Raw genomic sequence first — 22,348 nt, forward strand, 5'->3', positions numbered from 1 at the left:
TGTTAATCAAACAACTTAAAACAAAGAAAAAAATCACTTCTGTAGTTCTAAAAAATAATAATTATATTTAATATAAAGGCAGTGTTATTATTCATTTGATTAAATTTCTGTACCTAATGCTTACGGACCTTACTTAATGTGCAACTTTGTTCTTTTTTTATAAATGTTTGTAATTTCTCTGTTATTAGATTTTTCCCACCCCTTTTTTGCTAATCCAAAAAATTATCCGACCCGTCCCTTAAAAACTGTAATGTGATCCGAACCATGAGTTTTGTGATCTGTCACACCCCTAGTAAAGTTAGTACAGTCATAGCCATAAATGCAATGGTACTAATAATTGTCCAAAATAATTTTCGGTTTCCGGTCTTGGTTTCGGCCAAGAATTTCATTCCGGCGCATCCCTAGTTAGAAGGGAAGCAAAAGTCACTAACGAGATTGTCCAATTTAAATATTTAAGCACAAAAAGACGCAAAACAGATCTCAAAACTATACTCATGCATTGTTTGATAAGTTTTGTTTGCATGCACCTCTAAAGCGCGAGCCCGATCCTTATCTCAAGGCTTCAGTTCAGACATCACACCAGTACAAGCAAATGGTAAAGACAGCGCGCAAATGCCAACTGAGTTTATGTTTTCTTGCACTTGAGCAGACATTTTAACACAAGATAATCTCAAAATGATGTGATTATATAGTAGTACACAGTCTTTTACACATTAAATGAATATAAGCAGTTGAGAGATAAAGTAACAGTACGCTCTAAAAAATGCTGGGTTGTTGTTACGGTCAAATCTCACAAGACGTTGGGTTTAGGGTTAGGTTACAAAAACAACAGTTTTTTTTATCCTAGGGATGTACACGAATGGTCAAATATTCGATCTGCAATAATTATTAAAATAGAAAAAAATTTATTTGAATATTTGTTTGTTTTTAATGTGCCACTGCAGTGTTAATTCTACTGCTCATTTAATGCTTTTACAGACTTTTTGTCAGGATCCGGTCAGAATGTTCTCTTGTTTTAGTGTCTAGTTTAATTTGACAGGGTTCTGACAGTATCATGTTCTGTGTGGGAACATATGGCCAAGGTTTGTTGATATCAGGCCACGTGTTTTCCTTGAAAGAACGAACTCAGAAGGTCTCAAAAACACAGAACGCACTTGTGAGAATTGAGATGTGTGCAATCATCTGTTGGTCACGTGACTTCCCCAGATTTCAATGCGCAAGTCTGCATTCGATGCATCCTCGATATCAAGACCTCATCCAGATATTTTCATGCGTCCTCTGTACTTGCGTTCTTGAGAATTGGAATGAACTTCGACAGTTGATGACGTAGGACGAGAACGCGAGGACGCAAGATCGCTGAAGAACGCATATTGAGAAACAGCAAATGTCTCGTCTCTTGTCATTCTCATTGGTTTTGATTGTTTTATACCTATCACCTGTTCCCCTCTTGGTTTACTCCTTTATTTAAAGCCCTTGTGTTTCTTGTCCTGTAGTCGTTCGTTTTGTATTTGCTGTTGAAGTCTAGTGTTCTAGTCTAGTGTCAAGTCTAGTTTTGTGTTAAGTCTGTCCAGTGTATAAATATCCTGTTTACTGTTGTTTGCCCCCTCGTGGGCCTTTGTTTGTCAATTTATTAAAGTGTTTTCTGTTCACCCCGACGTCGCTTGCTTTTGGGTTTATCTGTCCCCTGTTCCTGACACTTTTAATGTAAAATATGCATGAAAATTCAAATTGTTTTGGGAATTCAGATCACAGACTAAATTTAAGTATTTAGGAATTACGAGATTTTTGTGCACCGGCTCTTGTGTTATTTAGATGTGCCGCATCACAGCATTAGATTTGTTTTCTGTTATATAGCCTACTTGATTTTGTTAATACAGAGTTTAACGAGACAGACACAGAGAATGAAGCGAAACTGAAAACATTTATTATATGCGGTGCTCTTTGGGAAATAAACCGGATAACTGCAGATGGCTGTTTAACAGCAAACAGTAGCAATAGCTCTGTCTTTGTGAAGTGTTGTTAAATCAAGCTCGTAACTTTGCATAGTCAGCAGCTTAAGTTATTTGTAAAATAATTCAGATATTTTTGTTAAAATCATCTGTTGTTAAATCCAGCTCAGCTGACAACATGTTTGTACTTGCTTCTCTTTGTGTTTTGAAGATGTTGCAAAAAAACATACTGGACCTTGAAGTAATCAGAACATCAGTACTTCATTGTACCGAACACAATTTTTGGTCAACACAATTTTTTTATTTTCCCAAAGAGACAATCTGAATCGCATACCAATGCATTCGAGTGAATAATGCAAAACGGAAATTTCGTCATGTCCTGAGTTTGATTGCACCCGTGGTATATGATCTTCTGAAAAATGCAACACTGCCAAGTCATAACTGGAAGGTTCGGTCCTTGGAGATTATTGGTTGAAGGTTTAAAATGGAGAACTCTTTGGACCTGATGTTGCTAACTCTAAAGATATGCAGGTCCAGGATTCTGAGGGATGCTGAAGATTAATAGAGTATACACTAGAGAGACACTTCAAGCTCGAGGGAAGAGCCGGTAATGAAACTGCTTTGAGCTGACTGCTAATGACCAATGTCTAGTTTCATTTGTGCTTTATGGAGTGTTCGCACTATGTTCACACAGTGTACTAGGGTTAAGGCTTGGCATATACTGGCAACAGCTGCAACAATCCATTATATATCTCAAGAAGTGACATGTCATTTCACAGGGAGGAAATTGCATCACAACAAGAACAGATTCTAACACATTTAGAGAGCAACAAAGTGTACTATTTGTTCTTGGAGTGGATGGAGTCAATTTTGGCCAACATAAAGTAGGCCTTCGTAGAAAGTGAACCGTGGTTTAATTTAGAAAACTGAAACAACACAAACAGTTTTTTTATCTAGTTTGTATCGTGAACATGTTGTGCTGAAAACAAAGTCTGTAAACACGAGCAAAGGTTACATTTACCACGAGCAGGGAATAATGCTGTGTAATAGGGCGTCATTGTGGATTATATTCTCACTGAGAATATAAAACCTTTTAGGAAACACATCCACAACAGGAATTAAGAAAATTACCATGTATGTGAAACAATCATGAGATGCTTTAATATTTATTATAGCTATAAACAGTGAGGCAAAATGAACATTGTGACGAAACTGAACTTCATCATCTTTATTTCGGTGCAGTTAATGCTGTAATTAGGGAAAAGACTGAAACTATTTGGTTCTAAGAGGTCCCCAGAAAATTTCAGAGAAAAAAGACAAAACAAAACTGTAAGGTCTACTGAAACATGAATGTTTTATTTCTAAGTGTTTATCCCTCCTTTCTTGCTATATACATACACTCTAAAAATGCTGGGTTATTTTCAATCCAGTGTTGGGTCAAAAATGGATGAACCCAACCCTTTGGGTTAAAGTAACTTAGAAAATTTCATATCTGACCCAACACAAAACAACCCACAAATTTGGGCTGATTTAACCCAGCATTCAGAAAAAGGTACAAAAGTTGTCAATTTGAAGGTACCTTTTAAAAAGGTCCTAATGTGTAGCATTTTGGTACAGATATGAACACTTTAGCCTCTTAAGCACAGAGGCTATTTTGGGATTTCCGCCTGGATTTGGCATACCCAAATATACAAAGTATATACAAAAGTTTGGTATCATTTTACAAGAAACTCTTTGAAACTACATAAAACACTGTTGAAAGTGCTAAACATGTTTGTACGTGTTGTCAGTCCTCTAATACAGTGGTTCTCAAACTGGGGGCCGCAAGATGGTGCCAGGGGGGCCCCAGTTTTATGACATTTTATAAAATACATTCATTTATCATGAATTCTGTGTAATTAAACCTAAAAAATAATAAGCCAACAGCACTACTATGTATAATTTAATATGTTTTGTTTAATTAAAATATTATGTTTAGAACTGTTTTGTCATAAATTTTCTTTCGGGGGGCCGCGAAAGAATGTACCGTACACAAGGGGGGCCGCACGCTGAAAAAGTTTGAGAACCACTGCTCTAATAAACACAAAAATAAAAAGGCGCTTTTTAATGTTTTAAGTCTTTATTTAAAAGTGTATAACTCTGGCCCCGGGTGCTGCAGCAACCTGGCGATAGTTTTGTTTGATTCCATCTAATGTCAGCTTACAGAGGAAAAATAATTTTTTTCTCTATCGTAATACATGCAAAAGTTATTCTATTCCAACTGATGGGAGGAATAATACCCTTTTTGTATACAATTTCCGCCTAAAAAAATTTGAATTGTCCCCATAACCACATACAGTGGAATACATGCAATATCTTTATATCCTTTTCAAAAAACCCTTAAAAAGCATAAAAAAGCTGCTGTTTGTGACAAATATTGTTATTTATGTTGTTTTTCGTATGATGAAACACCAAATTTTATTTTTTTATGTTCTAAACACTGTCTTTGAAAGTGAATAGCTCTGGTTCTGTGTGCTCTAGCACAGTGGTTCTCAAACTTTTTCAGCGTGCGGCCCACTTTGTGTACGGTGCATTCCTTCGCGGCAAAACATATATACACAAAACATATATACACAAAACATATATACACAAGAGATATCCCGCACACTAATAACTTGCAAAATATTAAATTAATTTATTGCCTGAAGAAGATCTTACGATCGAAACGTCGCAATAAATTAATTTAATATTTTGCAAGTTATTAGTGTGCGGGATATCTCTTGTGTATATATGTTTGGTGGACTATTATTGTCTCTTTATCCAACGCACCTAACCGGAACACACAGGTGTGCGACATTGGTCGTTCATTAATTAAACAAAACATTAAATTATACAAAGTAGTGCTGCCTTATTTTTGTTAGGTTTAATTTCACAGAATTCATGATAAATTAAGGTATTTTATAAAAATGTCATAAAACTGGGGCCCCCCTGGCACCATCTCGCGGCCCCCCTGGGGGCCCCGGACCCCAGTTTGAGAACCACTGCTCTAGCAGACTGCAGACAGTTTTGGGTCTTACCAGCAGCAGACAGTAAACAACCAAAAAAAAAATGGTCTCTTTGCATGTCAAATTCAAAAGTTATTCTTATTTTACTGAAGGGTGTGAAAATGCATTTTTTTTTCATATAAAAATATTTTTTGTTTTGCACATATAATAAATAGCAAGGGATTATTCATGCACACAACCAAAGAAAATGCTGTGAATGGACTCATTTTGTAGAGTAGGACCTAAGCTAAAAGATGGTGTAGCATTTGTGGCAATCTGAATCAAGTTTCACGCATCAAAAGACCATTTTTTACCATATTATTCATTCAACGATTTTTAGATATGTGATGATAATAGAACAAAAATAAAAATGTAAAAGAAATATTTTATATTAAGTCAAAATAAGTAATTTTGGATCCGGGGCAGGGTCCGCCGTGTGGAGGTGGCTAAAAATGCTGGGTTATTATTAACCCAGCATTGTGTCAACAAGGGACAAGCCAAGCAGCTGGGTTGAAATTAACCCAGAAAATGTTTATATTTGACCCAACAATAGGTTAAAACAACCCAGGAGGCTAGGCTCGTCCCTTTCTGACCCAATGCTGGGTCCAAAAGTTCAAAAGTTTACTTTTTGAAAAGGTAACACCCCAGTGACAGCTTTTGTATCATCCTGTACCTTTTTTTCTAAGAGTGTAGGTTAAATTAACACCCAACAGGTTGGGACCCAACGCTGGGTTAAAAAAATACCCAGCTTTTTATGTGCATTTTCCAGATTTTTTATATTTATTTTATATTTTACTAGTGTGTTTTTCACTACAGTGCTGGGTTTGTAGGGCAGTATTTATTGTATTCATATAAAGCTGTATGAAACAAGATTCAATTTTAAAATGTTTCTCTTCAGGTTTATACATCCAATATTAGTCTAAATGTAGCCAATTTTTAAGTCTGGAAACCAAAAGCAGTCTTTTTAATATCACACTTACTATTCATCTAACATGTTAAGGCCTGGTTTCACAGACAAAACTTAGTTAAAGCCAGAACCAAGTCTTAGTTCAATTAAGATGTTTAAGCATCTTTTATAAATATGCAATGAAGTTACAGGTGAGTATCTTGAGAAAAATCCAAGGCCCTGACATATTTTAAGATCAGTGCAAGTTATAAATGTGTTTTAGTCTAGGACTCTATGAATTAAAAAATGGGGACAAAACCTTTTAAAGGTTTTCCTCTTTTTATTGTTGTGGGTTTGTGGAAAACAGAACACCAAAAAAAAAGGGACTGTCCATGAAAAACGGGGCATCTGTTCACCTTATTATAAGTCATAGTTTATTTTTTATGACAAATTGCTTGTTTCCTATATTGTAACTCGCTTTGGATAAAAGCGTTTGCTTAATGTAAATGTAAAGACTTTTATAATATTTTAACTCATATGGACCATTTTTAATACTTTTACAGTGATCTATATTTGTAATTTTGAAGCTAACGCTTATTCACCATCATCCTCATTTGATTATGTCTAAAATAATGTCTTCAATAATTCACACACTGGGTTCTGCAGAAGAACGAAAATAATTCATGTTTGGTGCAACATGAAGAGAGTAAATAATGACTGAACATAAGCACTGTCCCTGCAAAACAAACACAGTTTCTAAAAATCTGCTAATTAACCTCAGCATTCACCTGCTGTACCACCAATACCGACTATTGTGTGCCAAGTCATTGCTACCAGATTTATTTGATCATTTTTGCAGAGCAGAACTGCAAGTCTGACACCAATTTTCCTAGTTTAAAAGTTTTAAAAAGACCCTCAAATCCCCTCAATACGACCTCACTGCAAAGCACTTTCTGAATCATTATAAGTGAGACTTTGTGACACCTAATATCATGAGCGTGCACTTCAGCGATACATCATTACTTCTAAAGAGGGATGAGAATAAAACACGTTAAAAAATTATTTTTCTTAAGACAGTACAAAAGCAAACGCTTTGGATTTCAGACAAAAAATCTATAATTCTTTGTTTTTTAAGCACTGGCATTGACTTAATCCTTATCTGGCCATCATTAATGCTGTGATTGTCCCATTATAAAATGTTTATGTCAAGTGCTTATTTCCAATCACAGCGTTCCACTGAAAGTGTTGTGACAGATCTGGATCTGACTCTTTGAATTAAATCATCATTATTGTGGGAATGGCTGTAAGATTTGTCATCTCATTATATCCATCATCATCTTAGTTGTCAGGAGCAAAAAGTGTGTTTTGAAGCCATATAGGATCAAAGCCAGAGGCTGTCAGCTGCTTTTACAGCTTCTAGATAGAGGTGTAAAAAGAGCCTCCAATCTGGCAACTCAGACCACCTGTTGTTGGTTGTGGATTCATTTCACAGGAAGTGACTTTTATGAGCCAGTGTGATGTGCATAGAACTGAATAATGATGGTCTGGCAGTGTAATGGACAGTGACGTGAGTCATACAATAACATAAGTGTTGAGTATCTGTAACTTCTGTAAGGGGCCGGCAATTTAGACACTAAATGTGTCATAGCTTGTTATTTTCGCTTTCATAGGTTGAGGTGCTTCACTTACAGTTAACAGATATGTGGGCTGTTGTTTTAAAAGCCAGCTGAATAAAGCGACTTGTCAGAATGATACAGAGGTTGTAAACAGGAACCAGTGAGACACATAAGGATAGAATTGGATATACGAAGAGTTCAGATAAGTGCAGCCACAGTAAGTTTTCTTGTAAGTGTGCTTTTTTATCAGACTCTTATGTTTAGATTCAGTGATTTCACTTTAATTGCAATGGAAAGGTTATTTGTCGGTAATTGAAATGCCTTGTTTTAACAAATGTCACTTTATAACAATAATTTGTTACATTTATAAATCACTTTTCTGCAGCACTCAAAGTGCTGAAAGGGGAATCTTCTCAATCACCACCAATGTGCAGCATCCACCTGGATGATTGCGCCAGACCACACACCAGCTTATTAGTGGAGGGCTGACAGAGTGATATAGCCAATAGTATATGAGAGGATGATTAGTAGGCCAAAGGGCAAATTTGGCCAGGATGCCGGGGCACATCCCTACTCACGACCACAGAGAGTCAGGACCATGGTTTAAAGCAGTGGTTCTTAACGTTATTCCTGGAGGCCCACTGCCCTGCACATTTTGTATGACTCCCTTATTTAGCCAATGAAGCTTATGAAGCCAATATGGAAGTGACTTAAACTGAAATTCATCGACTGGCCGCTAGAGGCTGACTCCAAAAGGGACTGAATACCCATAGACCTCCATGTTAAAATGCCCAACTTTACAGCAGAAATAAATGTGTTTACAGCCTGGTACAAAAAAAGTGTTTTTGGTCTATATGGCAAATTTTGTCCTTCATGACAACTGTGAGGGGTGATTAATTTTTTTTATTACACGGCTCTCTGTAATGCTTGATTCTGATAGGTCAGTTGAGACATTTGCAGGTTCGTTCTTTTCAAATAATAACCGCTCCAAAGTAATAACGCATAGCTGGTACTACTTGTACGAGTAAAATCGCTCGGCGCCAATAAAGATCAATAAAGATTACTGTTTGGCGCCATCTTGTGACAAACACTCGACAACCACGACAAGACACAGACAGCTTACTGAGACTGAACTTGACAAAATAGAGCATGACAGCTACGAAGCCAACACGCAAAAAAATACAGAATGGGCATTAAAACTTCTCAAAGACTGGCTAAAAGAGAAAAAATGGAGACAGACAAGTATGAAGCAGAGGATCTTAATAAGGTATTACGATCATTTTATGCATCTGTGCAAAGTTTCGCGGAAGGATAAAAATGTTCATTTAAAACAAATATGCCAATAAAATGTTTCAAATTCATATTCATGTCCAGTTTTTTTCTTATGTGACAAGTAGCCATGTAATAAGCGGGATAATGTAGAGGCAGCTGGTAGTTATTGGGAAAAAAGCTTCGCGTCGGGTCCTGATCACACTGTCGGGGCTTATTTCCCGATAACTACTGGCTGCCTCTACATTATCCCTTACTCATCCATTTAACTCTTTCCCCACCATTGACGAGTTATCTCATCATTTAAGAGAAAACATTTGCTTAAAAAACTTGTTTCTGAAGAATTTTTATATTAATCTGCAATACAGCCATTATCCACTAGATGCACTTACCCAATTTATAAAAAACTGAAACCAAAACGTATTTACTAATTTTAAACTCCATGTAGGTTTTGATAATCTTTCTGAATCTGATCTCTAACAAAATTCCTTCACAAAAATGAAATTATTTCAGCTTTTTGCTAAAAAAAATTGTATTTTAAGCAGAGAAAAAAATATAGATAGGATGAAATGGTTTTTCCACGTTTTTTGTTTGTTTGTTTGTTTGTTTGTTTGTTTGAAAGCGGAGGGTCTGTTCTTTCATTTGATATATTTTTATGTTTATATATTTTTAGAAGAAATTTTTCCTGGAAGGCATTTTGTAATGAGTTAAATTATATTAAGCTTCTGAATAAGTAAAGTTCTGAATAAATAAATGCAGAGTGCACAATGTTTGAAAGCCAATGTTGACATTTGAAATCACCTTAACAAACATGCCCTTACCCCAATAGAATCTGGACCTTCTATTGAAAGACCCGCCCCACACATACGCAATCCCGGCAAGGATGTCGGTTAGTAGACACGCCTCTTACTGCTGATTGGCTACAAGTCTGTTTTGGTAGTCGGCCCAACTCCTTTTTCCAAAGCATTTTTCAAACATTGTGCACTCCACCTTTAAGGGCATGACCACTTGAATGACACGTGAACTGGCACTGCTGTCACTAGAGTCGAGCTGGGGAGGCGTGGTTTCAGCAACCAGCCACCTTAGCTTCACCCACGTCCCGCCTCTTTCCCCATTTTTTGTTATCCGCGAGAGATGCCTGATGACGCGTGGCCAAGATTGGCTTCAAAAAAGCTCTTCACAAACCTATGGGTGATATCACAGACACTACGTCCATATTTTTTACAGTCTATGGTCAGGGACCCACACAGACCACAGGGTGAGCACTCCCAGAGTACCCCCTGCTAGTCTCACTAACACCTCTATTTCCCAGGAGGTCTCCTATCAAAGTATTGACCAGACTCAAAATCAACAAGATGCATCTAGAAAAAAGAACAAGATGCAACTAGAAACATTGCAAATGATGACAGTCAGAATGTAAAACTAAAGAGAAACTGGACCACAAATTAGGGGGCGCTGTGATGCACATGGCTGCCACATTCGGGTTGTATTCAGGTCCAAGTTCTCAAAAGGGACCCAAGTTTGAACTTAGAGGACTTGCTGAAAAATCGACATGGCGATGAATACCAACAAACTGGTATTTCTGAAGACCTGAGCTGGGGGTTAAACAGTTCTGTAAAGGTATTTGATAAACAATACCCGCTGAGATAATTCAGTTAATATCATTATCTCATTTTTGACAGAGATGGTGTTTAGCGGCTTTTACATCTGAGCTCTTCGTATTTCGTATTTCCTAAAAAAGGTTTGTCTGAAATGCTGTGGCAGAAATAAGATTTACATCTGTAAGTTTAGTCAGTCCAAAGGAGTCTCAGCTTCCACAGATAATGTGCTTTAAAATGAATATTCTGTCATCTCCTACCCACGCTCATGTTGCATGACACTCATACTCAGACTTTTTCGCTCTGGAACAAATAAGAGATATCAGTCACTCGTACCTCCGGAAATCCAGCATTCAACTTCATTTCAAACTACATTTCATTTGATCAGCAATTCAGTCCAGAAGAAGTGCAGTGTGTCTAGGAATACAGGCCTTAAAACATTTAACATACTTCTTAAAGGATTAGTCCATAGTCCAGATAATTTACTCACCACCATGTCATCCAAAATGTTGATGTCTTTCTTTGTACAGTCGAGAAGAAATTATGTTTTTTGAGGAAAACATTGCAGGATTTTTCTCATTTTAATGGACTTTAATAGAGCCCAACATTTAATACTTAACTCAACACATAACAGTTTTTTTCAACGGAGTTTCAAAGGACTATAAACAATCCCAAACGAGGCATAAGGGTCTTATCTAGCAAAGCGATTGTCATTTTTGACAAGAAAAATAACAAATATACACTTTTAAACCACAACTTTTCGTCTAGGTCCGGACCAGCGCGACCTAACGTAAATGCGTAGTGACGTAGGAAGATCACGTGTTACATATATAAAACGCACATTTGCGGACCATTTTAAACAATAAACTGACACAAAGACACTAATAAGTATCATTCCACATACAACAACGTCGGAACAGCCCTCTTTCTCCACACTTGTAAACACTGGAGCGGAGTTTCGCGTTCGTCCTCTGTGACCTCTTGACGTCATGACGTATTGCGTGGGGTCACACTGGCGCATCATGACCGGATCTACATGACGAGAAGTTGTGCTTTAAAAGTGTATATTTGTTATTTTTATTGTCAAAAATGACAATCGTTTTGCTAGATAAGACCCTTATGCCTCATTTGGGATCGTTTAGTCCTTTGAAGCTCCGTTGAAGGGGGCTGTTGGGTGTTGAGTTGAGTATTGGTTGTTGGGCTCTATTGAAGTCCATTGGGATGAGAGAAATCCTGCAATGTTTTCCTCAAGGAACATAGTTTCTTCTCGACTGAACAAAGAAAGACATCAACATTTTGGATGACATGGTGGTGAGTAAATTATCTGGATTTTTCTTTTAAGAAAATTGACTAAACCTTTAAATATTTAAGTATTTCTCTGTTTATGCAGCAATCTTTACAGAAAACACAAGATGCCTTGGGGGCCAAATTTTTTCAGAGAATTTTACGGGTGGGCGAAATAAACGTTTATTTAATGAAAAACGCATTGGGACAAAGTATCCCGAAGTGGTCACACAAATTCTTATTACTGGAACGCAGAAGAGGGATACCAGTAAATGGTTAGTAATAGGATGATAATAAACTGCCCAACAGCTGCAGCTGAACATCTTCACACAATGATAATAGCTAAAACATCAAGACTTTCCAAGCCAACAATCGCATTCTGGCCCAACCTCCAGCCTGTGTGGATATGCGTGGATGACTTTTCCGAGAAGAAATGTGACGTGCAAAACTGCTGGATCATATCCGTTCTAATAAATTCAATCTCTCATCGTGATATGAGATCAGCCAATACCCATCAGACCATCTGCATTCTACTAAAATCTTACTGCGCTTTGGCCCGGAATACACTGCAGGATTTTTGCACTCCTATAAGATCTTTACATTATCACACTGTGCGACGTGGATCGTTTAAAATTGGGTATGACAAGCATGTAGACTGTACGATGATGACACAGAGGCTTCAGTGGCTGCGTCACACATTAGTGCAACGTCAGCAGCATGCGCTAGTGGTAAACAAATACCGGTACGCAGGTCGTAGCAGCAAACACACTGTGCATTGATCATGCTGAATTTCTGACAATGTCAGAAAACTACCGTAGGCTGTCTTTGGACGCAAGACTGTGAAATCAGCCGTCTTTGAACCTCTCTCACTGTACCCAATAGGACCACCGATGAAGAGCTATGTTTAATGAAATCGTGGGACATCCAAATATCATGCTCATGTTTTGGATCCTTAAGGACAGTTAGTCAAAGGTTCTTCAAAAAGTAATTTCTTTCTTTACATTAAACCTTTATTCACTATAAAAAACTTTTGTGAAACATAAAGGATCGTTATGGAACCGTTTTAGCCAAAAAATGGTTCTTTAAAGGTGCAGTGTGTAACTTTTAGAAGGATCTCTTGACAGAAATGCAAAATAATATACAAAACTATATTATCAGGGGTGTACAAAGACCTTTTATAATGAACCATTATGTGTTTATTACCTTAGAACAAGACCTTTTTATCTACATTCAAAGAGGGTCCCCTTACATGAAAGTCGCCATTTTGTGCCGTAATTTTTCTACAGAAGCCCTTAACGGATAATTGTTTTTACTAAGTTGTCTCCGAAGATGACATGTTTGTCCGGTGGCAGCTACCGTAGCTTCTCTATGTGTTTCAAAAGCAAGTGGTGAGCAGTGTACTACGCCGTTGGTTGCAATTCGCAACCTCACCACTAGATGCCGCTGAAATGTACACACTGCACCTTTAAGGCATCATGAAGCACCTTTATTTTTAATAGTGTACAGTATCTAGATTAGGGATGAGCATTACTGGTCCTGAAGGGCCACAGTCCTGCTGAGTTTAGTTTTAACCCTAATCAAACAAACCTGAACGTCATTTGCAAGTAAAACTTGACTTATAGAGGGTATGCACATGACATCACCTTTGGCGAAAGTGACTGTGGTTACGCCCACTGAGTGGCAAAAAGTCTGAGCGACAGCATTAGCATAGCATGAAAAACGCGTCTAAAATGGGAAAAGTGTAATCGTCTGTGCTAACAGATTCCACAAAAATTTGGAGCGGTCTATTTCCAGACTGCAAAAACACTCACAGGAAAAGTACATCAGTAGCAGTAGACATATGTCAGGTATCTAAAATTTTGGGATAAAAAATCATATAAAAATACACCAATGAATAATCTTATTCTGTGTAATTGCAAAGTTTTGTCAGTGAGTCTTCATTAAAAGACATTCATTATGATGAGCCTTGTGTTCCACAAAGGTGGGTTTAATAGTGTTAGGCAAGACAAACATATGTCAGGAAAAGCAATGTCTGGCCATATGCCAATGTCCACGGACTACTGCTTGTTTGGCAAGTTGTTAGGGTCACTGTTAAGGCCAACTAAATTCAATCAAAGCTGATAATAGTCAGTTTTACTGGCGTTTTCGCAGCAGCCGTTATGAAAACCAGCCATTTTGTTGAATGTTTTGCCACTCAACAGGGCAAGCTCCGGCGTGGTCACATGGAAAAGTGACGTCAATGCATACCCTCTATTTCAGGGATGGGCAACTTCGGTCCTGGAGGGCCGGTGTCCTGCAGAGTTTAGCTTCAACTTGACACAACTGCCTTAAAGTTTCTAGACCTTAATTGGCTGCTTCAGGTGTGTTTAATTATGGTTGGAGCTCAAATCTGCAGGACACCGGCCCTCCAGGACCAAAGTTGCCCATCCCTGCTCTATTTGCAAGTAAGACTTTAATTAGATTTTTCAGGTGTGTTTGATTGGGTTGGAGCTAAACTTTGCAGGACTGTGGCCCTCCAGGACCAGAAATATCCACCCCTGATCAGTTCAGTGGTTTTCAAACTTTTTCTACGTGCGCCCGCACTTGTGTACGGTGGCCCCCACTTGTGCCCTTCGTGCCCCCCAAAGAAAATCTATGACCTCAACATTGTAAAACAGAAAATATAAAATAAAACAAAACTTATTTTGTAAAACATATAACATAGTGCTGTTGATTAGTAGCCTTATCTTGCTTAAGTTTAATTACACAGATTTCATTATAAATTCATGTATTTAATAAAATGTCATAAAACTGGGGCCCCGAGATTGTGCCATGGGGGTCTCAGTTTTATGATATTTTATAAAATACATGAATTTATCATGCACGGCTCCTAGTTCGAGAACCACTGATCTAGATCATTTACAAAACACATGCAGCATTAGTTGACTATAATCACTATCCCACCTTTCCTTTCATTAGATAGATTTTTTTTAACCAGCTTACTTTATTTGTATGTTTCTGTCATAACTCACCCCATGTCATCTCCAGCAGCTGTTTCCAAAAGCATGCCAGCTGTAGACCTCAGAGGTCACGTGAGACCCACAGGGATGAGCCTGGTCACAGCCTTCCTCATCTGATAAAGAGAAACATGGGGGATAGAATGAGATCTCAAATTTGGCCATACTGAACTCTTTGACACTGACAGTCGGTGGGAGATCCCAAAAGGAAGCTGGCCAAGAGAAACTAGTTCATCAGCTGGATGTCACCGGAGAGATGAACACAATAACTGGCAGAGGGGTGGTCACTTGGCATCTGTCACCATGTGCTCACCCAGACTGCATGAAGAGAAGAGTTTTATGGTCAATTGCTCAAGAGGGAGCAGGCTGGATTACAGGCATTTGGGTCAATGAAATTTGCACTGTGCATCTTTGCTCTGTGACATAGGGTCATTCATACTATGCAGCTTATTTTCATGTGCCCATAATGAGATAAACATCTTAATATATGAGGTCAAATATTCAACTATTTCATCTCACTGTTATCCGATTTATATGACATTAGTTGGTTTTATTTTACAGCAATATCACAATTTATACTCATTGTAGCGCTTTGATATCTTTAAAAATAAAAAAGCAATTACTAGTTTCATTATAAAATTCAGAGTTTAAAGTGTTGTATAAAGACTCAGAACCGTTTGCAGCACCGGCATAGTCCAAAACCCTGTTTTGTTGCAAAAAACATGACCTTTTTATGCATAAAAAATTGGGTATTGTGTATTGGGTGTGTATTGTGCAGAAAAAGTTTTCCACATGCTCTCTCATGAAAATAAATTGCAGTCTTGCTACTTACAAAAAAGCTTCTGGATAGTCGTTTTCCAAGGAGGATTATGCAGATACAGCATTTTACAAAGGGAGATAAATGGAGATGCCAATAAGCTCTGCTTATGTCAACAACCTGCTTCAAAGCTTTATTTCTATTCAAGCCTATGTACACGGGCAATGCATACAGAATGACAAAATACATTGTCCGAGAACTGTTACATGCAGAGTTTTAAACAGCAGGATCTACACTCACCTAAAGGATTATTAGGAACACCATACTAATACTGTGTTTGACCCCCTTTCACCTTCAGAACTGCCTTAGTTCTATATGGCATTGGTTGAACAAGGTGCTGAAAGCATTTTTTTTAATTTTAGAAATGTTGGCCCATATTGATAGGATAGCATCTTGGAGTTGATGGAGATGCACATCCAAGGCATAAAGCTCCCATTCCACCACATCCCAAAGATGCTCTAAAGTGTGCCAAGAAAACATCCCCATGTAACGGGGCGTGCTTTGAAGAAAGCGAGTGAGAGGGTGAATCCATTTGCGAAAAGGTTTTATTAGAAAAATCCCAAAAAGGGCCAGCAAACATATCCAGTAAGGGTGATCCAAAAACGTAATCCAAAACAGGCACAAGGTCAAGGCAGGCAGAGTTCAATCAAAAATCCAAAGAAACAGGCACAGGTCAGAAACAGGAACAGATACAGATACAGATAACTAACAGATACAAAACAGGATAACAGGTTGCAACAGGCTAAACATTAATCAGCAGCTAACAGGTGAACAGGAAGTGACTTATATACAGACAGACAGGAAGTGTGAACTGTGACATGGCATGATGAATATCAAAATAAAAGTCAGAACAGAGCAGGGTATCAAAATAAAAGTCCAAAATACAAAAATACACAGAACACAAGTAAACACAGAACAAAACCATTACAGAACCCCCCCTCTAAAGGGCGACTCCCGGAGCCCAACAAACAAAACATACAGTCCAATAGAGGGTGGGCGGGCGGGCCAGGACCTCTTGGCGAAGGCAGGGCAGTTCAGGAGAGGTCCTGGGTCATATGGCCAGTATGGTCCAGGAACATGAGGCAGATGCGGGCCTGGGTCATGGGGCAGATGCGGACCTGGGTCATGGGGCAGGCTAGGACCTGGGTCATGGGGCAGGCTAGGACCTGGGTCATGGGGCAGGCTAGGACCTGGGTCATGGGGCAGGCTAGGACCTGGGTCATGGGGCAGGCTAGGACCTGGGTCATGGGGCAGGCTTGGACCTGGGTCATCGGGCAGGCTTGGACCTGGGTCATGGGGCAGGCTTGGACCTGGGTCATGGGGCAGGCTTGGACCTGGGTCATGGGGCAGGCTTGGACCTGGGTCATGGGGCAGGCTTGGACCTGGAACACAAGGAGAGGAAGGGTCCGAGCACACTTCGGCCTCCGCCTTGGTGTCCTCTGCCTCCTCCCTGTGTCCGGTTACTACCCCCCCCCCAAAAAAAACTTGGGAAAGCTCCCAAAGCCCAGGGTGGCGATGTCCCAGGTGGTGGACCAGATGAATCAGAATAGTCAGTTGAGCCAGGTGAATCGGGCAGGACAGACGAATCAGATGAGTCGGGCAGGACAGACGAATCAGATGAGTCGGGCAGGACAGACGAATCAGATGAGTCGGGCAGGACAGACGAATCAGATGAGTCGGGCAGGACAGACGAATCAGATGAGTCGGGCAGGACAGACGAATCAGATGAGTCGGGCAGGACAGACGAATCAGATGAGTCGGGCAGGACAGACGAATCAGATGAGTCGGGCAGGACAGACGAATCAGATGAGTCGGGCAGGACAGACGAATCAGATGAGTCGGGCAGGACAGACGAATCAGATGAGTCGGGCAGGACAGACGAATCAGATGAGTCGGGCTGGACAGATGAGACGGGCAGATCAGATGAGACGGGCAGATCAGATGAGACGGGCAGATCAGATGAGACGGGCAGATCAGATGAGACGGGCAGATCAGATGAGACGGGCAGATCAGATGAGACGGGCAGATCAGATGGGTCGGGCAGATCAGATGGGTCGGGCAGATCAGATGGGTCGGGCAGATCAGATGGGTCAGATGGGTCAGATGAATCGGATGGTTCAGATTTAGGGCCTTGAGGAACCTCGGGAACAACAGAGCAGAAGGCAGACCAGACGCACCACAGGGCTATGGCAAATTCAGAAAGTATTGAGTCAATGAAACATACCTCTGTGGTCGTTGGTTCAGGCATGGCGGCCATCTTGACATCAGGTGCTGGGTGACTAATAGCCCTCATGAGTGCAGGTGTGGTGGTGATGATAGCTCTCTGAAATACAGGTGCAGGAATGATGGTAGCTCTCTCGAGAACAGGTGTGGGTGCAGAGACAGGCAGGATGGCGGCCATTTTGGGAACAGGCAGGATGGCAGCCATTTTAGGGACAGGCAGGATGGCGGCCATTTTAGGAGCAAGCATGGTGGCGGCCATTTTAGGAGCAAGCATGGACAGAGCAGGCATAACTGGTACAGGTGTGGGCATAACAGGCAGGACATGGCGTGGCATGTTGGGAATAGCCTCGGGTTTGCTATCCGCAACACCCACCGTGAAGGGAGAGCCACACAACAACAGGGCAAAGTCAATATAACTCTCCAGGGACCAGGCAGACATATCATGGGGCATACACAAGCGCGGCCATTCATCAAGAGCATTGTAAAAAATGGGTTTCAATGTTTCCTCATCATAATGTACTTGATTAGATAATTCCAGAAAGTCACTTACATAATCCTCAATGGGCCGGTGGTTTTGACGGAGTGCAAGCAGTGCAAAAACAGGTTTCATAGTGCTGGTGGGAAGATACAAACCTTTGCTGGATTCCGGGTTGGGCTGATTATTCTGTAAGGGGGCGCTTTAAAGAAAGCTATGAAGAGGTGAGAATCCATTTGCGAAAAGGTTTTATTAGAAAAATCCCAAAAAGGGCCAGCAAACATATCCAGTAAGGGTGATCCAAAAACGTAATCCAAAACAGGCACAAGGTCAAGGCAGGCAGAGTTCAATCAAAAATCCAAAGAAACAGGCACAGGTCAGAAACAGGAACAGATACAGATACAGATAACTAACAGATACAAAACAGGATAACAGGTTGCAACAGGCTAAACATTAATCAGCAGCTAACAGGTGAACAGGAAGTGACTTATATACAGACAGACAGGAAGTGTGAACTGTGACATGGCATGATGAATATCAAAATAAAAGTCAGAACAGAGCAGGGTATCAAAATAAAAGTCCAAAATACAAAAATACACAGAACACAAGTAAACACAGAACAAAACCATTACACCCCACCACCATTACACCACCACCACCAGCAGCCTGCACAGTGGTAACAAGGCATGATGGATCCATGTTCTCATTCTGTTAAACGCCAAATTCTGACTCTACCATCTGAATGTCTCAACAGAAATTGAGGCAACATTCTTCCAGTCTTCAACTGTCCAAAGTCCCATCTGCCTCAAGGTTGTGCATGTTGTGGCTTCACAAATGCTTTGCTGCATACCTCGGTTGTAACGAGTGGTTATTTCAGTCAAAGTTGCTCTTCTATCAGCTTGAATCTGTCTGCCCATTCTCCTCTGACCTCTAGCGTCAACAAGGCAACAAATTTTCCCCCACAGGACTGCCGCATACTGGATGTTTTTCCCTTTTCACACCATTCTTTGTAAACCTTAGAAATGGTTGTGTGTGAAAATCTCAGTAACTGAGCAGATTGTGAAATACTCAGACCGGCCGTCTGCCACCAACAACCATGCCACGCTCAAAATTGCTTAAATAACCTTTTTCCCATTCTGATATTCAGTTTGGAGTTCAGGAGATTGGCTGAATCCGAAATCGCATACTTACTGTGTACTGTGAGTACCCATTTAACGTGCGCTAAGACAGTACGTACGTTCGCGTTAAGTATGGACAGCATCCGCCATGTTGACGTTATCATGCGACCTATGACGTAGTAGACTTGTTCGAGTTCATGCGGAACCACAAGAACCGACAGGAGATTGACATCACAATACTGCGAGAGCGACTCGAAATCAGACTTCTCCATATGATTTCGGGAATCGCTCTCGCGGTACTTTGATGTCATCCACCTACAGCGGTGCATGAACTCGAACAAACCTAATAAAAGACATGAAAACGTATGCGTGTGTATGACGGACAGGTGCACTAACACCTGATTGCATCAGTAACTTCACAACTCTACTACGGTCTCTGTCAGTGTAACAGATAGTTTGTAGTGGACAAAAATAAGTAAAACAAGCAGATTGTAATTTTATATCTATTGTCAGATGACAGCTGTGCTTGAATACAAACTAGACAATGCAGGCCATGTGATTATATACATTTTAGTGAAGCAATCTCTTGTATTTACTTAAAACAACAGGAAACATGTTTAAAAAATGAATGAATATAACCATCACAATAAATGAAAACTTATAGAAGTGAATCCCATATCAAACAAAACTTTATTCAAATGTATTTTTCCAACAAACCATCACATATTTACTATCATCTCAACACAGCTGTGATAATTCTACAGCTTTATTTACATGAATCTGCTGAGCACCTGGGTCTGTGCGTGAAGTCAGGGTGCTGAGGAATAGCCCTGTGTAACGTATCGAAATCACCCGATTGGTTGGTCTCCGGTCGATTGCTTTGCTTTCCCGTGGCATCATGGGAAAAAGAAGTGTCCATCCGATGCATGCTTCAGAATCTGGGCCGACTCAGTAGGGCATCCTGGGATTTCTCGCCTACTGATTTTATTGATACGTAGGATTCTGACATACTACTCTGTTTCCCCTATTACATTTTCAGTAAGTAGGCGGTTTCGGACGATACTTAAGTACACGTGCCTCTGAATCTCGCGAGAAATAGTCCAAAATCCCGGTAATTCTCGCCTACCCATTTACGTATACTGAGGTTTCGGACATACTATTCGTTCGCCTACTGCTTTTTGCCTACTATACAGTATGGCAGTATGCTGTTTCGGATTCAGCCATTGTCTTGACCAGGACCACACCCCTAAATGCATTCAAGCAACTGCCAGGTTGATTAGATAATTGCATTAATGAGAAATTAAACAGGTGTTCCTAATAATCCTTAAGGTGAGTGTATTTAGGATTGTTACAACTGGCTCAAAGTTGCAACATTAACAAGAGGCAACACAGGCGGGTAAATAGAAAAAGAAGCAATTTATTTAACAAAATAAGTTTAACAAAATATAAATAAACAGTCAGTAGTCAGTATATGAACGTCAGTGATGAAGGATGCATGAAAGAGTACTGTAAGCTAAAGGTCTGCATGAATGTAAACGCAAATCATAACATAAACACAAAGGAAAGCCGCTCGGTCAAGTGCCGTCACATCGCTGCGCGTGTCTCTCAAATCCACTGCGCTGGAGTTCTTATAAGCCCAGTGATGAGCCACAGGTGGAAAGACCACGCCCCCAATAACGACCTGCCTAAAACATAAAAAACAAACACAGGCCCAGCACTAACTGGGACCTAACATCTCCCCCCTAATTATTTTCGCCCCACAATTTAGAATGTCAATACTGGTTACAATTACAATTTCGATGGACAAAACAAACAAACAGTGACAGTCGTCCATTTTTAGCTTACCCCCATCCCTCTTTTCCGACACTCCAGCAATCCGGATCCTAGAAGCACTTTTAAGGAATGAAGGAAAAATAAAACAAGGACACAACCAAAAAGAACGACTCCCCGATCAGTCAGATCAAATAGCGCGAGACAAAGTGTCTGCAAACACATTGTCCACGCCTTTAATGTGTTTGATGCACAAATTATAGGGTTGTAAAAACAACACCCATCTCATTAACCGCTGGCTTGGGCTTTGTAAAGAATGCAGAAAAGTCAACGGATTGTGGTCCGAATAAATGTCAATTTGAGCTCCACCCCCTATGTACACATCAAAATATTGCAGAGTCCATATCAGAGCGAGTGTTTCTTTTTCAATTACCGAATAATTCGCCTGGTAAGCGTTAAATTTACGGGAAAAGTAACTAACGGGGTGATCCACCCCATCCCCGCCTGTCTGAAAAAGAACACCACCTGCCCCGACCTGGCTCGCATCCACCTGGATTTTAAAAGGTTTGTCAAACTGCGGCGACGCCAGAATCGGAGCGGAGGACAGCAGAAGTTTAACATGATCAAAGGCTTGTTGGCAACCTGAGGACCAGACAAATTTAACAGAGCCTTTCAGCAGATTAGTCAAAGGACACACTACAGATGAAAAATTTGGGCAAAAAGCCCGATAATATCCAGCCATACCCAAAAAACGCATCAGCTCTTTTTTTGTAACTGGAATAGGGAATTGTTCTATGGCACGCACTTTTTCTTGCAACGGACGCACGCTACCTTGCCCGACCTCCCTTCCCAAGTAGACCACCGTTGCTTTCGCAAATTCACATTTTGACAGATTTACCGTAAGCTTAGCCTCAGCCAAGCGCGAAAACAAAGCCCGAACCCGCTCCAGATGCTGTTCCCATGTATCACTATAAATAATCACATCATCTAGATAAACAGCGCAACCTGCAAGTCCCCGCACAACGTAATTCATTAACCTTTGAAATGTTGCCGGCGCGTTTCTTAAACCGAAACTCATGACTGAATAGGAATACAGTCCGGAAGATGTTATAAAAGACGTAATCTCCTGCGCACGGGGGGTTAATGGCACCTGCCAGTATCCTTTCAAAAGATCGAATTTACTAACGAATTTTGCGGTACCCACTTGGTCAACGCAGTCTTCAATTCTGGGAAGGGGAAAAGCATCGGGCTTTGTAATTTTGTTTACCTTACGGTAATCTGTACAGAGTCGATATGAGTTATCCGACTTTTTTACCAATAAGCA

The 22,348-nt window shown here is 40.2% G+C and overlaps 1 protein-coding gene across 1 annotated transcript in view; it reads right to left on the bottom strand.

Annotated features, from left to right (window-relative positions):
- The window catches only part of htr4 (5-hydroxytryptamine receptor 4), a 224,540-nt gene that overhangs the window by 194,364 nt on the left and 7,828 nt on the right, over positions 1 to 22,348 (bottom strand). Inside the window, exon 2 of the mRNA XM_055177705.2 lies at positions 14,637 to 14,737. Coding sequence (XP_055033680.1) covers positions 14,637 to 14,646 — 10 coding nt within the window. The 5' untranslated portion in view covers positions 14,647 to 14,737. The remainder of the gene's footprint in view (positions 1 to 14,636; positions 14,738 to 22,348) is intronic.

The sequence above is a fragment of the Misgurnus anguillicaudatus genome, chromosome 16 (assembly GCF_027580225.2).
Source record: "Misgurnus anguillicaudatus chromosome 16, ASM2758022v2, whole genome shotgun sequence".
NCBI lineage: Eukaryota > Metazoa > Chordata > Actinopteri > Cypriniformes > Cobitidae > Misgurnus > Misgurnus anguillicaudatus.